This window comes from Trachymyrmex septentrionalis, unplaced genomic scaffold (genome assembly GCF_001594115.1).
Source record: "Trachymyrmex septentrionalis isolate Tsep2-gDNA-1 unplaced genomic scaffold, Tsep1.0 scaffold73, whole genome shotgun sequence".
Lineage (NCBI taxonomy): Eukaryota > Metazoa > Arthropoda > Insecta > Hymenoptera > Formicidae > Trachymyrmex > Trachymyrmex septentrionalis.
In genome coordinates this window covers 427,622-445,730 of record NW_017305916.1, presented here as the reverse complement: position 1 = coordinate 445,730, position 18,109 = coordinate 427,622, and the positions used below count along the sequence as shown (strand labels likewise).

The window sequence follows — 18,109 nt, the reverse complement described above, 5'->3', positions numbered from 1 at the left end:
AAAGAGATATACGTAAAACTTTATCCTTATACAAAAACGACTCGGTGTAATTAAGAAGTTCAGGTATTCTATTTTTAGTATTGTTTTTAGGCTTATGTATTGAATATTTTTCCTTTTTGGAAAAAAAGAAAAATTATTCGTTTTCATCTCAGCAAAAGATTTGTTCATATTTTTTTAATTACCTATCTTATACATTCATTAATCTGTCGCTCTGCCAATTAAACGCGCAATGCAATCAGATATTGCGACAAAATTTTAAGATTAAGAAATGATTTTTCTTTTAAAAAGTTAAATAATAGCACGCATGATAATGATAGCGTTATTAATGAAAATGTTTAATTAAGTACATTTAAATACAATCAGTAAAAGCATTTTTGCATATAACAATATAATGAACGAATTATATATATATATATACTATGTGTATATATTCAATTAATATATCATTAATAATGTAGCGACATAACGTGATATATATTCAGAATAATCTTAAATGACTTCAGAACCATTTTATATGCTTAACAATTTATATACAATACATATACATACACACAGAGCTTTCCTGGTATATTTTATTATAAATTAGTGGAAAAATAATGCTGCTTTGGCCATGATCTGCGCATCAGTAATTATCAACTACATCTTCGTTGCTAATACCTACATTTTTGAATGTGTTTCATGGTAGTCTTCAAAATAGTCAAAAAATTGTAATTATACACAGAGTTTATCATCGCGAAGTGTATACCTCTAGAAAAATCTCATCTCGAATAATGCATCGATCGTTACCACAATATAATCCTTTATTATAGTCTGCCATTCATTAATAGTAATAGTAATAGATAACATTAATACTTTGATTATTATCACTGTATGAGAATAATTCATATAAAGCAAGTAGCTATTATTTAATAAATGGAATAAGTTTCCAATTTTCATTATTTTCATGTCTTGATTTTTGCCAAATATGTGGTAATTATTTGGCTTTGCATCATTATAAGAAATATTTAATTTATTCATTATAAAATATCAAACATCTTCGATTTTAATACAGAACTCAAGTAATTCGGCGATTGCGTTCTCTTCACGTTATATTGAATAAAATGAAAGAAATTCTATGCTGAGGGATCCATTATAAAGTGTATAAAAGTAGATGCGTTAATCGAATTATGTTCAAATGGAATGGCTCGGTAATTCACACACATTTACATATATGCATATACATGCATATATATGCATACATATGAATTATATTATAATGTATAAATATAAATTAAGAACAGGGTGATATATACGCGTGGAATGTGTAACTTAAGTTTTCTGAAAATGGCTATTTATCACTTTGTTTAAATTGTAATAAACATTGTTTTATCTCAAATCTAGCTAACGGAATTATCAAATTCACATCAGCTTCATATTTGGAATATGACTTTAATGTATAAGCTGACAAGCGTTATCGGGAATAACATCGTAAATCTTCTCGTATTTATCTTGCTAATAATAAAATAGTTATATTATATTTCTATGTATACTGTGTGACAAATAAGAAATTACAAAGGCCATATAGCAGTACCGCAGAGCATTCTGACAATGTTAGTATTTCTATGCTACATTTAATATGTTTCAAGAAATTTTAGTCCAGAATTATCATTCTAACTATTCGAAATACTAGGATAAATTAATTTTAAGAAAGTGCTGTACAATGTAAATAGCTGTCTTTCGACGTCAATAAATCTATGAGAAGTATATCTAATTATATACCTCTATAATTTAATAAATTTATTATATATTTATACTTTCCAATAAATTAATATTCACGTTGCAACAAATAAACAACGATCTGTACATTCAATATAAAAATTAAACCTAAGGACGGAAAACAGAAAACGCTAATCAGATATTCAATTCCCACTGTGAATAAAGTATATCGATTGGCAAAAGTATCAAGTTGCCACAGGCATTTTTGTTAATTTTCACGCTATGCGCGAAATACTAACAGTGGAATACTCTATCGTATAATTATTCGTTATTCTATTTTTTATCCGAATAGTTCCTTTAAAGTACAATGCTCGATGAGCCCAATTAGTTGTGCAGAGCATTTTTCTGAATACAAATAAAAAAACCTTTTATTTATATCTCGGACTGTCTGGCGGGGTCGGTTGCGTGTTAGCCTTCTGCTTTGGTCCAGTTTTAAAGGACATCTTTTTTACGGGTCTCGGTGAAATTCCGTGAAGCGCAGGACTCTCGGGAGTATCACTACTAAACCATACTCTGCTTCCGTCAGAAACTGGAAATAAAAGCCAGAATTAATAAAATCTCATTAATTGTAACTTTGTAGATTATCAATCAAAAACATAACATAAAATTTTAGCAAGAAAACAGTTCGTGTGAAAAAGGCGGAGTTTGTTAAAAAAAAAGTAAGCGTGCAGTTTAAATAAGAAGAGAGCATCGATGGAAACACAATATTTTTTCCATGTTTTACGTATATAAATATATTGCATATATGAATGCGTTCCGTTTTCACGCTCACACTACAAACATTAATTCATCCTTGTTGTTTATCAAATATTAAAAGCTGTAATCACACTACAGATTGCTGGCTATAGTTGCCGATTATTGGTTCTATTTTAGCTAACCACAATACAGCGTATACGGACTAGCTGCAATATGATTGATTAATAGAACCATCAATCGACAACACGTAAATTGTGATTACAGCTTTAAACAAATAGTGCTTATAGACGCTATAAGCGCAAAACGAAACGCACCTGTTCTCCTGCAAAGCAACATTTAAAAATTATAAAAAAAATAAAATTATTAAAAATATTTAAAAAAACATGAAATACACATAAAAATAAGAAAAAATAATATCCAGACATGCTATGTTTATAATGTTGCTCATAGATTAGAAAGATTACCTCTGAATATATTTTGCAAGACTGCCAAACAAAAAGTTAATTAAAAGACATAGAAAGGTTAAAGAAAAAAATTGATTAATTTCTTGATTTTACAATATTCGGCAGATTAAATCTTGCAATTATATATATTGTTATTAGACACAGCAGCATGTTATATATAACATAAATAAGAATTAGAAAATATTTACTTTCAAATATTTATCTGCAGCATGTTGCACGAACGTTACTGTCTATGAAATTGAAGTGACCAAACGATCATAAAGTACATGTGTATGTGTATGTGTATGTGTGTGTGCGTGTGTATATATAAACTTTTTGACACCGCTTGTATGCAGATAGAATTAAACTGATTGTGAGTCAAAAAGTCTTCCCTTCATCATTTTACAATTTTCGCAATCGACGAAATGTTGATTTTTAAAGATTGCCGAATAAGCACGTATCCGCCCGGCCATACCGCCAATGCACGACCATCTGCGCCCATTGTCCCCATCAGTCGTGATCGCTAGGCATACGTAAATTTGTTTACTACAAGCTGCAATAGTTACGCACGGCGACAAAAGAAAACAATTTCCCGTGCGCTTAACAACCATGATCAAAGACATAGAGAATAAACTGCGCGATCCGATATTTAAGTAGTATTCAAATGATCGGTAATAATGAGAGAGAGGGACGGTGGAAGACAGCCAATCTTCTTCTCATTGTCTCTCCCATTACATCGTTAAATGGAAATAGATTAGTGCCATCTTTTACGGCCCTTTTCTCTTATTTTTATTGATCATTTTGACATACAAATCGCGCAATCTATTCTCTATTGTTATCGTGACAACGCTCACTGAATGTGCATTTGGTTGTATGACCCGCTAAATATTATGTCTATTTGGCGATTTTTGTAAATTGACATCTCGTTAACTGTTGTAAAAATTGTAAAATAGTACACGACTTTTCGACTCAGTTTAATCCGTTCTACATATAAGCGTTTTGTCAAAACTTACCAGACACCTTATATGTATATACATATATATATATATTGTATATATATATGTGTATATACGTACACACATATACACATACTTAACAGATAGATAGAGGCATAGGATACAATATCAGATAAATGTTGGAAGAACAGCACGGAAATAATAAATAACTAATAATACTACCTTGTCCGGTGGTGTTACAAGGTGGGGGTTAGTGGACTGAATTAGTCACCTCTATTCGCACGATTGTCACTGCTCGCCGTCGAACTGCTGCGCAAACCGGAGCGTCCCTGGTGCGAATCTATAAGCGCTGCTGCGAGGTTTGACGATGCTGTGGATTGCACGCTTGTTGTAGATCCTGATAGTGTGATATCAATAGCAATAATAAACTTATATAAACGATAAATATTGTAATGATACGCGAAATAGAGAGACGTTTATTTCTGCACATGTGTGAAAAGATGAAAAAAATTAAATATTATATTACAAAATATATGTATGATATTGTTTTTACTTAATTGAGAATCACGTACCAGAGACCGACGAAGCTGCGCTAAACGGGCTTGGTGGTTGCACTGGTGAATAAACATTGGCCGTAAACTCTTCGAATGTTGTAGCTTCCTTGTGATTTCTCATAACGGTATCGATGGATCGTGCTTTCTCCTCATAACTAAAATTTTATTCGAATGTTATTCGATTCGATGATTTCCTAATATTGCAGTTTATAAACAGATTACTTACTAATGTTGATATAACGTAAGCGTCGACCTCTTCGCTTTACTCGCGGCTAACGCGGTTGTCCTCACTAAACCCGGTAATACCTTATCCTCCACAATACACTCATCAAATAATGGACCGAAAAATGGAATCTCCGATTTACGCGAAATCTGTATTCGATACAGCTTATTTTTCAATGGATAAATGACAATCAGAACGTCACAGAATTCTGTGGGTATGATGTCTCTGCGATAATCTCGCCAATGTTCCGACCAGACTATGTGGATTTCATCATTGCCAAGGTGCCGTGTCTGAAATTTAAATATCACGTAAATATCTTGAGATAAACGCGTTGCAGAAAGCTATACTAAAATACCTTTTGCAGCAAACTCTCAGGACTGTCCGATGGCATCCTTGTAGCAACATGGAAGAGAACTTCAGTGAAAGATGTAGCATAGTACGGTGCGGTGACACCAGATGCCTTTCCGGGTACCAAGCCGCCAAGAAAACCAGTGTGCGATTCCAGCTCAACTTCCCAAGCGAGCCTCGCGATAAAACTCTCATACTCCTTACTGGCAGTGACATTGCTTAGTATGGAGTTCTTGTCTTCCTGGCCCTGGCTGACGTAAATCACCGCTATCTTGTGTGTCTCCCGAGACCGTTGGCCATCGAGATTACGAAGTTCACGTAAGAGCTTCTCATTTTTCGCTAACAAATGCAGTTTCTTACGCAGTTCCCAGCCGGATAAACCGAGATGCGAAAACAGGAGGCGGCAGTGATGAAATGGCGCCGGAGGCGGGCGACATGACGGTGGACTGATTGCTGTTGCGCTCATACTAAAATTAAGATTTATTATAATCAAAAATACAACGTCAAATTGCAAATTATTATCAACTGCAAATTAATAGAATATATTTAGAAAACGATAGATATGCAACCTGATGTGTTGATTCCAATTATTCATATGTTCTTGCTCTGCGTTTCTCTGATTTAAAATCGTTGCAATAGTCTCGCTCTCGAGATAATGTCCTTGAGGTGGATTAGCGGGCGCATTGAGAGCGACTTCTGGATTGGTCAAAACCTCCGGGCTTGTATGTCCTATATATTGAAGAAGCTAAAAACATACAGCTCTTTAGCAATTTTTACTTTGTTATTATTGAAGGTTACAATGTCAATATAAACTTTCAACTTCATTCACTCACATCGTCCAAGTTATCCATGTCGCTTGCAGCATTCGCAAAAGTTGGTAATATATGGGGCTCGCGATGCCGTATTGTGTGTCTGGGTGTACAGTTGTGAGGTGTGATGACACTATTCAAATCTTCTGTATGTAATTTCACGTTCCAATCAACTGAAATAAATTACAGAGATTTGTCACGTCGCGATTCATCTTCTTTCATTAAAAAAGTTAATCATGCGCAAAAAAAAGGTAACATAAATAAATCATTACCAGGTTTTGCAAACGGTAACGGCAGATCGTCATCAATGAAAGGTTGACTATACAAGATCGAACTGTCCCAAGAAGCTTTTCCAGCGAGATCACGCAACAAAACTCTGACCAAAGAAGGAGCTGTAGTCAAACCAGCTGTGACGCCTCCGCCAGGTGCATCCAATGCCGCTAATTCTACAAGTGACATTATGATCGAATTAGATAGCATCAACAGCTGTATATTAGGTGCTTGAAAAACCGCGGAGGATAGCTCGTCTCCGTCGATTCCAGGAACGTCATCCAACTCAACAACCAGTGATGAGAGACGCGCGGCTCCGATACCCATCGGAAAATGTCCCAGATGATTAATTAAATGCATCAATACCTGTGTCGATTGAATATTCACATAAATTATACATATTTATATACGCGTGTAACGGATTAGCTTACCATTTTTGCTGCCAATTGTACCGACTGAATATTTCCTTTGCGGGGTGATTTTGTAGAGGACTCATCAATTAAGTTATCTAATGTAATATTAGGATCAAAATCATCATCGTCATCCTGATTATTTTTAGCGGTTTTCGAAAATTCCTTTCCAACTTTATTTTGCACTATGTTGTTTAAAACCTACATAATAAAATTAAATGCTATAGAAATCGACAAGATAAAACGTCATATATAAAATATAGGAAAATATAATACTGACTGTAAATAAAGTCATTAAGAGAGGTTTTCCTTGGAACACCTGCAGTAATACTGTTGGTCCTAAATGCATGGCCCATTCGCCTAAGCAAAATAGCATCGACACCGTTAAAGGTCCGCGTCTTTCACGCGTTGTCATTCGCCCAAGTGTATCCGATAAGATCTGGATATCGGAAAATTAAAATTATCATTATATTCTTCTGTACAATCCTTAAATCAAAAGACTCTGGACTAATTATGTAGGAAATTGAATTCTGGTAAAATAAGTTCTTTTATTCGCCATATTATAAGCAACATCCATGAAGACAAACTTTCATCGGAATCCAATTCTCCATAATTAATTAGGATAGGCTTCATAGTAATTAGTGCGGGAGTTCTTTCACAATCGTACCTGTATTATCTTAGATGGCACATTAGGATACAATTCTAATAATACATCAGCCTTATCGCAAAGAAGTAACAAAGAATCACACGCAACCTGTGCAACAGTAGCGTGAGAAGCCTGAAAACAAAAAATTGATATAGTCATTAAGTATTGATTAACTTCCGATAAGTAAAGATTAACTTCTGTATATTTGAACTATCAACATCTAGTTAGTAACATATAAAGAATTTGTTCATTAGTAAGTATATAGAATATCAGATAAAAAAAGAAATTACAAACTGAAACAGTTTATTTTTGGATACACATATAGCGGTAGGCCATGCAAATCAATGAGATCCTCGTAAGACACGCAGGTATCAGTCCAAAATTGTGAACATCACATGACGGTCGACACAGCTACATTGATGCAGAAAAAAAAGAAGGAAAACTACCTGATCTATTAGGGGAAAACAGAAACCAGCTCTGCGACGCTCTGCTCCTTGCATCCGCTGTCAATGACACTCAATGAAAGAGATTCGCTTTTATCTTAATATTATTGTAACACACCTTTTATTTAACTTACATGTTAAATGGATCTCTCTCTCTCTTTCTTAAAAAAAGATACATTTACGGATAGCAACGGTGCATTTCACGCGATATGTACTGTTTAATTTAGGGCAATATTCTAAATGCAAACTATCAAGCAACTACAACTGGTAGAGAATAATTGTCTCATGCATTCTATGTTCTAAAAGATCTACAGATTTAAAATCTGTGCATATGTAGCCGTGTACATATGTAGCCATTCTCGTATAATTGTCTTTCAAAGATATTTAATAGAGATTTATAATTTAATATAGAAAAATTTTCAACTTACTCTAAGTGCAAGTAGAAGAACTGTGACAGCTTCCGGAATTCTCGGATGTTGTGTTTTATAGGATAGTTCTTTATATACAAACATCGCAATACTTGATAGAGCCAGGCATCTCGCAATACCAGTGGGTTCTCGTCGACAACTCCGCAGAAGTATTGTTACAATGTGCTCCTAAAAATATAAAATTTAAAATAAATATGAAATTACAAGGATCAATTTGAGACTATTAATTGTGATATTAAATTATATTCAATAGTAGTATTACTTTTGCTTCTGGACACGTCATAGTTACAATATCAGGCCCATTTGGTTGTAACATGGGTAGTTTAATCATTGCAACAGGTAAGGATAATAACGAGCCGATAATAGAAACAGCTTCCGTCCTTGGTGCCTGAAAAAAAAAAATATAAATAATAAATAATATAATGTTGTATGCACTGAGAGATAAATATTACATTACTTAATTTACAGAGAAAAATAAGATACCTCGACATCTTGACTGCTAAGTATCACATTTGCAGCATGTATATAGTCCAAAGTCAGAAGACTCGATCCAGGTAGATTCAAACTAAATAATCTGGGTCCTGTATATTTCACAAGTACATGCAGTACTTTACTATCATTACTAGCAATTCCATTGTGAACGGCGCGATAGAAGAGCGTAAGATGCTGTTTCGGTAGACTAATGTCTAGTGGTTGTACTGTTAAGAGACATATAAGACGATATGCGGCTAATTTGCCAATTTCGTATTGATCGGGAAGCTGGATCGCCTGCAAAGAATATATGGATAAATACCGAAAAACATAATATTTTTACATTATATCGTTTATTTGCTGCAATTTTTAAACATATTTTTTCTTTACGTTCCTGTTTCTTTTTTGTAATTAAACAATGATAATTTTTTACAAGTTATGTAGCAAATAGTGATATGTATATATACCTTGAAACACCAAGGTGCGATGACTGTCAGAGGTGGAATTAACTCTGGTGCTGGAGGTGTTGCTTGATTATCTCCGGATACTCCTTGATTCAAACGTATCTAAACCACGTATATAAACCAACCGAATAGCATAAGAATAAAGACACACACATATATTTTATTTTTAATTTAATTTAATTAATTTAATTTTAAACTTTTTAATAATTCTTACCTTAATTAACGTTTGTGTAAGTTGCACAAGATAATCCATAACTTGACCGTGCAAAACGGGATCTTGAATATTATTAACATCTCCTAATGCTGAGAGCATACGTCGCCATAAAACGACAGCCACATCTGGCAACCATCCACGGACCCCTCCACCTGCCATAACTGATCTTCTTTCAGATGCGTCATTTGTGTCTATAGAACAATAAAACAGTTTCTAAATATACGCTAATCTATCAATTTAAGATATAAAATTTAAGTTTAAAATCAAATACATATTATTGAACAATATAGTTCATTACATTATTTATGAATTATGAAAATGCCATATAGTTAAGCTCTTTATATCTTATGATGCTGTGCAATAAGAAAAATTATTACAAGCTTAACATATGACTTAATTCAATGATAAATCTTTCAAAACCCCAAAAGCGGAAAACCATCTGAAAAGCATAGGTTTAATTGAAAAAATATTTTGATTCAATATTATTCGGATTCTTCTCCGTTATATTAAATGCTCGAGCAATCATCAAAGCATCATGTATTGTTAATAAAAGGACATTATTCGACTAAGAGACGTTGTAAAATGGTTATTAATGTAGGACGGATGTAACAATTTTTTAGAGATATCAAAATGTTCACACATCAAGTCTGTGATAATAGTCTTTCACACAATGAAATACGTTATATAGATTACACAATGACAGACCATACATACCAATACTGCTACCATCAATATTTTCTATTTGTATAGGGCTATCTTTGTTGCTGTCAACGCCACTGCTGGGTGTTGGCGACGGGCAGCGTGGTGATGGTGGTTCACTATCAACTATAACAATGCTATCCAAAGATTTCGCACGTCTGCTGGACAGCATCTTCCGACTGGTCACTGACGACGAAGCCGAGCCGCTTGACAGTAACCGCGCCATATCTTGTTCTATCGATAGGGGGAGTACTGCACGTGTGGAAATTATTTACACTTAATCAAAAAGTAGGACACATACTGCGAAGATGTATTCAATGACAAGTCGTTTAGTTAAAATCGATCTTATGAACGACATGCCGATTAAAAATTAGAATAAGCGACAATGGGCGCTACGTTATAAATATGATAAATCTACGGGTAGGAATGATACTACTGTCTGTCTGTATGTGTGTGGTATGGGGAGAAGTTATTTTTAACTTGGTGTCGGCGCCAAAGCGAAAAAAAAAGAAGTAAGAGAAACAGTTATAAATAAATTGCGCACACAGCAACACAAAGGCACTACCAAAGATCTCGCCATAGTTTCGAGAAGTAACACTAAAAATAAAAAAAAAAAGAACTATGTAACTAATAGCTTTTTTTTCACTCACTGGGAATACCGCTATGTATCGTATGTGTCCGCTGCCTATGCAACTTCGTACGAGCCTTGACATTGTATATAGTGTTGTCACTCGCACTGCGCGGTAATAGTCGCACTTTCCTCATATCACGCAGTGGGTGATCTAATTAAAATTGAGAGACTCCTTTGGCAAACTATTATTGGGACAAAAGGAAATTGCAATCTAATAGGTCTTACATACCTACGACACTTTCTTTCGGCGCGATATTGTTTTCTTGATCAACGCTACCTTTTCGAGGCGGCTGTACGCTTCCAGTTGACGCCGCGCGGCTTCCAACTCCACGTCGCTTTTTTGATTTTTGTTCGCTAAGTCTGTCTAAAGGTAGATCATTCAAATCCAAGTTGTACACGTGTCTCGCTAATACTCTTGTTAGTGTATCCAGAGTTTTCTACATGGACATATATAAAAAAGAAAACATTACTTTATGTATGTGAGTCAGAGCTCGCGAGATATATTCATTGCATACTCACCGCCCACTCACGAATTAATTCTTCCCATTGCGTTAACGATGTTAACACCTCTAGAAACTGGTCCCATAACTGGGTAGAAATAACCACGTTTAAGTTAGCCTTAATCCATGTAACAATTAAAGTCTGGAATATGGCAGGCGCAAGTTTTCCACCGATACTTTCTTGATGCTTGCGACGAGAGGATTTCTCGCTTAATACGAGCGATGTAATTTGGAGTAACACTCTAATTTAAAGAATTTAAATTAAATTGCGAAGGAATATAAATTATAAGAAAGAAGATAACAAATCACAAATAAATACCTAAGTAACTGTTCCCAAGTTGCTGGTTCCAGCCTAGAGTGCATAACAACGTATCGATACACATTTAGAACTCTCTTACAACTGTCAGTTTGTTCCTCGAGTAACGTTAGAGATGCATTCGGTCCCGAGTTCTCTAAGAAAAATACGTTTGACGCTTGAGTGATAAAAATTTGTAAAACATTTTGCAGGCCTGCCCTAATAAACAAATTTTCTCGATGTATAGCGCCAAGATAAGAATCATTTCTTAATCTCGTCTGCCGATAACTATCAGATGGACTCTTCTCCATTTCATTTTCCTTTTTTTGACTTTCTTCATAATCCCGATCTTTATGACCATCCAATGGTTCCAACATAAATGGAGGGATTTCCTATAAAATATATTACGTATATATAATAATAATATTTACATAAATAATAATAATATTTACATAAATGTATAATATATAATTTTCTAATATTTAAAACTCACGTTCATTTGAATCCAATCTTTATAAACAGCGATAGCTTTTCTTATGGCTCCCGCATGATGGAAATCCAAAAGAAATGCTTGTCTGTACAATTCGTGTACAAAGTTTACATTATCCCTATTTCCATATAAAACCTCTCTGACTAACAAAGCCGAAACGGCACTATCTTCTTGATTTTGACTATCCTGCTGAGAAATAGCTGATTCAGGTGACAGTAAATTCGAATCCACAGAATTTTGAGTATACATCGACACACGGCGTAATTCTGACTCGGCATTTTCCTCATTTGGTGTTGTACTGCAGATTAGTGTTTAAAAATGTATTATAATTCAAATTACAACAACAAACAGATAAAATTAATGAATTACCTTTGTGAAAGATGTGCAAAAAGTCCATCTTTTCTAGCGACATGTGTGAAACTTGCAACCCATTTGATTAAAGCGACTTTACAGAGTACATAATTATTTTGATTTTGATTTATTGGTTTACGCATTGTGGGTAATTCCAAATTAGGTTTGTAAAGGGAAAAGTTGTCATTGAATTCCGGACAGATGTGACGAAGATATGCTACTTTAAAACGCTCTAATAAAAATTGAAAAGTTTTATGCTGTCGTGTAGATTTATCTCGCCATTCTACTTTTACCACCTGAAAATAACACAAACAAATTGTTAATTATTTTTATCATTTTAGCGTTTTAACACTAAATAGATATTTATAAATATGTACATAGAGAAGTAAATTACATACCTGAGTAACCATAAATTCAAGCAATGCTTCCAAAAATCGAACAGTTTCATTATCGAGAGGTTTTTCTCCACTTTGCGGTGGTAAGATAGGCCCGCCGTCAACTTGACTGATAGGACATTGATTTGATCCATTATCATGAAAAGTACTTTGCCCAAGTTGCGTGTCATAAAATTCTCTCTTATCTTTCTCTTCAGAATTAGATGCTTTCGCCAGTTTTTCTTTCTTGCCATCTGTCTTACGATCACATTTATAAGGCGATGCTTGATGCGGTGGAAATCCTGGCACCAAGCTGGCGAACATCTGATGTATATGTTCGGGAGCATTTTCGCCAAGAGCTTGATACCACAAAATAAAGTACCTAAAACATCAATGGTGTTACACAAATAACAAGTAAATATAACATACATAAAAACCAAATATAATATGCCCTAAATAAATAGAACATATATACTGTGACCAGTTGTCATACCTTATAGCTTGTCTACGAAGTTTCCAACTATTACCAGGATGCAAGAGCTTCTGCAAAATCCGTGCTAAACTATGACATTGCCATCGTCTGTTAAGCAGCTCAGGAAGAAGAGTTAAAACTTTCTCCAGAAGTTGCAATACTTGTTCTAACTCTTCCCTGTGTGCCTTATGCACTACAAAAAAATATAGATTAGTTTTTTCTATCTTTTAATCATACTACATAAGAAAAATTTATGACAAATACTATGATTAATATGAGAATAATATTTACACATAAGTATCCATGTAAATGTAATTTAACTCATAAGACGTTAGTAATGGAAGAAATAATTAATGCAAATCAAGCTAAAGTAATATGATATATCAATATAATATGACTTACCAATATGGAAGGAAAGCTCTGGCAGCAGAATGGGAAGAAATGAAAGAGATGATAATAAAATAACGAGTGAATACTATGGTTAATATAAAATTTATTATAATTTTGAAGGCAATGATATTATTTTGTCAAGTTATATAATTATGCGATATATATTAAAGCATGGAAATTTTTGAAGTTATACAGCATTAGGACAGTTAGCTTTATTTAGTATCAATTTAGTTTGTAACTTACCGCGTTGTCGAAGATTTGCTTCGGCGGACACGAAGCAATCGTAAAGAATGAAGTACACATGGCTGAAGTTACCCTCAAAAAAGCCCTTTGCCTCGTCAGTGTCCACATTTTCTTTAATATAAAAACAATAATGCATGAATTAATATGTTTATTATATAAAATATAAGATATTCATAAATATATCATCATTGATTAAATAAAAAAAAAACTTTCTCTAGCAATATATCAAAAGTAACATAAATACAAAAAATTAAGTTTTTCAAAAAAAGAAAATTCTTTTTCAACTTGATAGAAAATTATTGACTAATCAATGATATCGATAAAAAATATATATTTATAATATGATCCCATAAAATATTTTTTTGTCAATTTTATTTCATAATCTTTTGAAAAACTATTCTCTTTAAATTGTGACGTTTTGACGATTTCTCATGAAGTTTACTGTTGACGACTAATAGAACAATATTTACTTAACACTATAAGGACCGAGGTAGCCAATGGCTCCTCGCGAAATTCAAACTAATATAACTTTTTTCAATTTTGCTTCCACGTAATATCCTTTTGTAACTTTTCATCATTTTTCATGTTCTTAATTTTAGTAAAAAAATTTGTAATTATATAAAATAATTGAATTTTTATTTAATTGTCTACCCAGAGAGATCGTTGAAGTCAATTTGGTTCCTTTATCGGGTCCTTCTAGTGTTAACTTATTCATGATAATAACTAAAAAAAAATGTATTGTATCGCTTTTGAAATACGAGAGTGATATGTCTTATATAAAAAAGTAGTGGAAATTCTATTACATCATAACTGGTTCTAAGCATCTGTACTTATATAGTAGAATTCCTTTTCTTTTTCCTTATATGTACATATATAAGAAACAGAGAAAGAGGGAAAGAGAGAAAAAAATGTGTAATATAGAAAGAAATGTACAATACATATTATAATATTTCAAAATAATTTAATGTAGTGAAGTAGATAAATAGAATAGAAATATTAGAACAGAAATATATGTGAGATATCAATATGTGTGACATTAGACACATATAGGCACATGTTTGCAAAATATCTAAAGCTGTAGATTATTTTTATTAGTAGTATGTATGTATGTACAAAAACACACATAAAACATGCAACAACAATGTAACTTTAGCTAGACATGGAGGCCACCAGTTGGTCAATGTGGTCAGGCGGTTTGGTGATTAGATATTGACTAGCTCTCTCATAACACTGTGAAACCACTATCTTGTAACTGCTTGGATTTAATTCTTTTCCTTTTTTAACTAGGATTTGCAAACAAGTGATGTAACAGAGTTTTGTCTATGTCAAATAAACAGCTGAGAAAGAAATAGACTACTACTACTTTCTCAAATCTTTTACTAATTTTCTATAAAACCTTCTAAATAAAAAAACTGCTAATTAGCTTTACTTTTAAGATCAGTTAAATATTATACAAAGTATATTTATTTTATATTTCATAAAGAGGTAAAAATATCTTCTAAAATCTGTATAACTGAGTTTTTTTAATTATTACAATATCTTTATATATTTATTAAAAATCTGCTTGCAAAAATAATCTCTCATTAATGTTAATTAAGGTCCACTTTGACCAAATTTTAATTAATTCAACTCAAATCATCTGTGCTATTTTGTTAACATAAATCAAACAATTAATCTCTTTAAAAATCTATAAAAAATATAGATCAGGGATAATGACACAATTAACAATTTCGCAAGTAATTCTGATTGAATTAATCGAAGTTTTATTCGGTTTGGTCAAAGTCACTATAATGGTTATTTTTAATTTTCTACTTAACATATCAACATTCCTCAGGGTCATCCTCTATTTTCAAAGAAGTCATATGAGTTGCATGAAGTAAACAATTTTTCCTGAGTAACGTAAAAGTAATGTTGTGTACTCTCATGTTCTCTCTCACTCAATATCTGAGAAGTAAAAAGCTGAAGTAAGATTCATTAAAAGAACGAGAAACGTCCTCGTGGCTCGCAATTTAAGGCGTCTCCGCCAACACGCGTGGGAGCGAGTAAATATCAGTGGTACCGCCTCGATTTCGCTATTGTCATTCCGCGAAATACCTGACTCAGCCTATCGTGACCTGTCATCACCGACACGTCGTTGTCATCGTGATCCTCACCTAGTACGATTTTAAGATGTTTGAATCGCGTCGCGCTGTCCTTCTTGACATCCTGGATCTTGAGCGTCGACTTCTTGACGTCTACATGGAGCTTCTTGCTGAACATGATTCAAGCCGCCGGCGGCCGCGGGGACAAGAACAATCATCGACGGCGACGCCCAGGACGGTCCGCGTCGATGTCCGGGTCCGGTTACCTCCGCGCGATCACCATGCCAGCGACGCGAGGTGCACGATGCACGGTCCACCCGTGTCACGTCAAATCGGCGTCGAATTTCGCATACACACCTCCGATCAGATGTACGTGACGGCCATCTTGAGCGCCTAACTGGCCACACGCAAGCAGCGCTGCGCCCTTCGGTGGTACTTCGGGGCAATGACATCATCCGTCATCCAATTCCCAATTCCCAGAGAATTCCTTATGACTAATTTTAATTACATACGTTTCGTGCATTGTAAGGGACATTTTGAAATTTTGAAGGCGTCCCGCGAAATAGAAAAATTACCTATGCGACGTCTTTAGAATATTTTGTGTCCCGATTTATCATTTTTGAAACTTTTTTTTTTTTTTTTTTAATTTGACACCGTTCCTTGACGCGTGTAACTTTGATCGATAATACAGTTTAATAATAATGTATATAAACAAAGATATACATTATATAGCAACAAAAAATGAGGAGCTAATTGTAAGAATTATTTATTAAATCGGTTTAATAAATTGGTCTTGTCAAATAGGTTAATTATCATTTTAATATATAATGTTAGTTTAATTAATATGTATCTATATTTATTTCTTGAAAATGTTATATAAATATTACTAATGAGCAAAAGATTTACTATTATATAGATATATATGTATATGTAATATTGTATATATTATATTTTATACATATATTTTTTGACAGTCTTCAAGTAGGAATCTACATTATCCGCAGTGGGATTTGATTGGAATAACGAAATCGTCTTTATCGATTGAACAGCGATTATAACTAGCTTGATATTCGATTTCACTAGAGGTCCCTCGTGTTCAAAGCGGAAGTGATGGAAAATAACGTCAAAAGACTAGTCATGGTGGACACGCGCTTTCAAAATGAGTTCGAGAGATGAGGAAGCTGACATGGAATTTTTGTTTGTTAAAGATCACAGCGTAAGTCAGCAGGAAAAAGTGAAGGCATTCTGGAAGTTTCTGGATGCTCAGAATTGTTTGCAACCGCAAATAGGTAACGAAAAATATGAATTTATGTTATCGATTCGCTAAGAATATTTTTCTTTCATTTTACTACGAAATCGTGCACATCTTATAAGATATGTGTGTTAATATTATAATATAGTATTAATTATATTATGTATCATAAGCATATTTATTGTATAATAATCTTGTAACACAATGAAAAAAGAATAAGTTAGAATAATATCAAATTAAATTCAAAATTCATATTTTTATATCTCAAAAGTTATGGCACACAAAATCGCTTAAGTTGTACACAGCACAGAAATTTGTAGTAACATTGCTGCAATGTGACTGGAATGATATTCTGTGCTGTATAAGACACAATAAATTAAATTGATCAACAAATTTACCAATCATCAATTTAACATGATACTAATAAGCATGTTAAAACACTGCATAGAATTAATTTTATTTCTATTAAATTACATAAAAATAAAATTCTATAAAAGTAATCAATATCGAGCATTTGATTGAGATAATACTTTGACGCGAAGGAATATTGGAGCATGAATCGCCATCGGAAACGGAAGCGTCGGTATCGAGCGTGGAGGAAATTATGAAGGAGAAGGATATTTGGCACAAAGGATTGCAAGTCTTCCAACAACTCGGTCTAGATAAAACCGCTCTCGCAGCTGATAACAGATGCGAATGCTGCATTGCTCATAAAACAAAGTTCCAGTATGGTTAGTGGAACAATTCGATAGAACGTTAGATAAATCAATACTTTTCCCGATAATCACAGATGATCGCGAAGATCTGGCCGACACGGTGACGCAGGAATATGAGGAATTGAACGCTGACATAGAGGCCTTCGAGCAGCGTCAGAAAAACCGTGACTCGATCCTTACTCAGTGCGAAGCATTTTGTGCTGTCCACAAATTTACAAATTGCCATTGTGTAAAAACAAAGAAATGATCTAATTTGACTGACTGACATCTTAGGGCGGTCTTTTTTCAACTCGCGAACCGCAACGTTTCCATTCGAGTTCCAATTCGTCAATCGATTTCTAAAAACTCAAATTTATTAGTTTAACAAATCATATGTTTATTTGTGAAAGTAATAAATCAATTTTTTATCTCTCTAGAAATGTTCTACTGTGTGTGTATGTGTGTGTGTGTGTGTGTGTGTGTGTGTGTGTGTGTGTGTGTGTGTG

The 18,109-nt window shown here is 33.7% G+C and overlaps 2 protein-coding genes across 7 annotated transcripts; one reads left to right on the top strand and one right to left on the bottom strand.

Annotated features, from left to right (window-relative positions):
* Positions 1-553: 553 nt before the first annotated feature.
* On the bottom strand, positions 554-16,038 carry LOC108753901 (probable Rho GTPase-activating protein CG5521). 6 transcript variants are annotated; one of them, XM_018495869.1, is made up of 28 exons: positions 15,729-16,038; positions 13,576-13,686; positions 13,345-13,362; positions 12,964-13,135; positions 12,495-12,852; positions 12,115-12,392; positions 11,749-12,043; positions 11,280-11,647; positions 10,980-11,202; positions 10,690-10,897; positions 10,480-10,611; positions 9,845-10,081; positions 9,131-9,321; positions 8,920-9,018; positions 8,465-8,749; positions 8,244-8,369; positions 7,982-8,149; positions 7,132-7,242; positions 6,745-6,903; positions 6,486-6,665; positions 6,057-6,420; positions 5,809-5,957; positions 5,545-5,720; positions 4,983-5,442; positions 4,631-4,917; positions 4,423-4,559; positions 4,122-4,247; positions 554-2,284 (listed from the first exon to the last, which is right to left on the bottom strand). In XM_018495869.1, the coding sequence occupies exons 1-28, from the start codon at positions 15,832-15,834 to the stop codon at positions 2,124-2,126; spliced, it is 5,685 nt and encodes a 1,894-aa protein (XP_018351371.1). In that variant the 5' UTR covers positions 15,835-16,038; the 3' UTR covers positions 554-2,123. The 6 variants fall into 6 exon arrangements, with proteins under 6 accessions (XP_018351371.1, XP_018351374.1, XP_018351376.1 ...); XM_018495872.1 differs by having other exon boundaries at positions 4,122-4,220; XM_018495873.1 differs by having other exon boundaries at positions 2,212-2,284; positions 4,073-4,247.
* Positions 16,039-16,777: 739 nt separating this feature from the next.
* Positions 16,778-17,922, top strand: LOC108753882. Its single transcript, XM_018495822.1, has 3 exons — positions 16,778-16,945; positions 17,451-17,639; positions 17,699-17,922. The coding sequence occupies exons 1-3, from the start codon at positions 16,816-16,818 to the stop codon at positions 17,869-17,871; spliced, it is 492 nt and encodes a 163-aa protein (XP_018351324.1). The 5' UTR covers positions 16,778-16,815; the 3' UTR covers positions 17,872-17,922.
* The last annotated feature ends 187 nt before the right edge of the window (positions 17,923-18,109 follow it).

Bases quoted from the DNA above. Each gene is read 5' to 3' on its own strand.
- LOC108753901 (XM_018495869.1), bottom strand. From the start codon at position 15,834: ATGTTCAGCAAGAAGCTCCATGTAGACGTCAAGAAGTCGACGCTCAAG. The intron at 13,687-15,728 runs GTGAGGATCACG...TTTATATTAAAG, and splicing joins ACATCTTAAAATCGTACTAG to AAAATGTGGACACTGACGAG. The intron at 6,421-6,485 runs GTAAGCTAATCC...CAATCGACACAG, and splicing joins TACAATTGGCAGCAAAAATG to GTATTGATGCATTTAATTAA.
- LOC108753882 (XM_018495822.1), top strand. From the start codon at position 16,816: ATGAGTTCGAGAGATGAGGAAGCTGACATGGAATTTTTGTTTGTTAAA. The intron at 16,946-17,450 runs GTAACGAAAAAT...TTTGACGCGAAG, and splicing joins TTGTTTGCAACCGCAAATAG to GAATATTGGAGCATGAATCG. The intron at 17,640-17,698 runs GTTAGTGGAACA...CGATAATCACAG, and splicing joins TAAAACAAAGTTCCAGTATG to ATGATCGCGAAGATCTGGCC.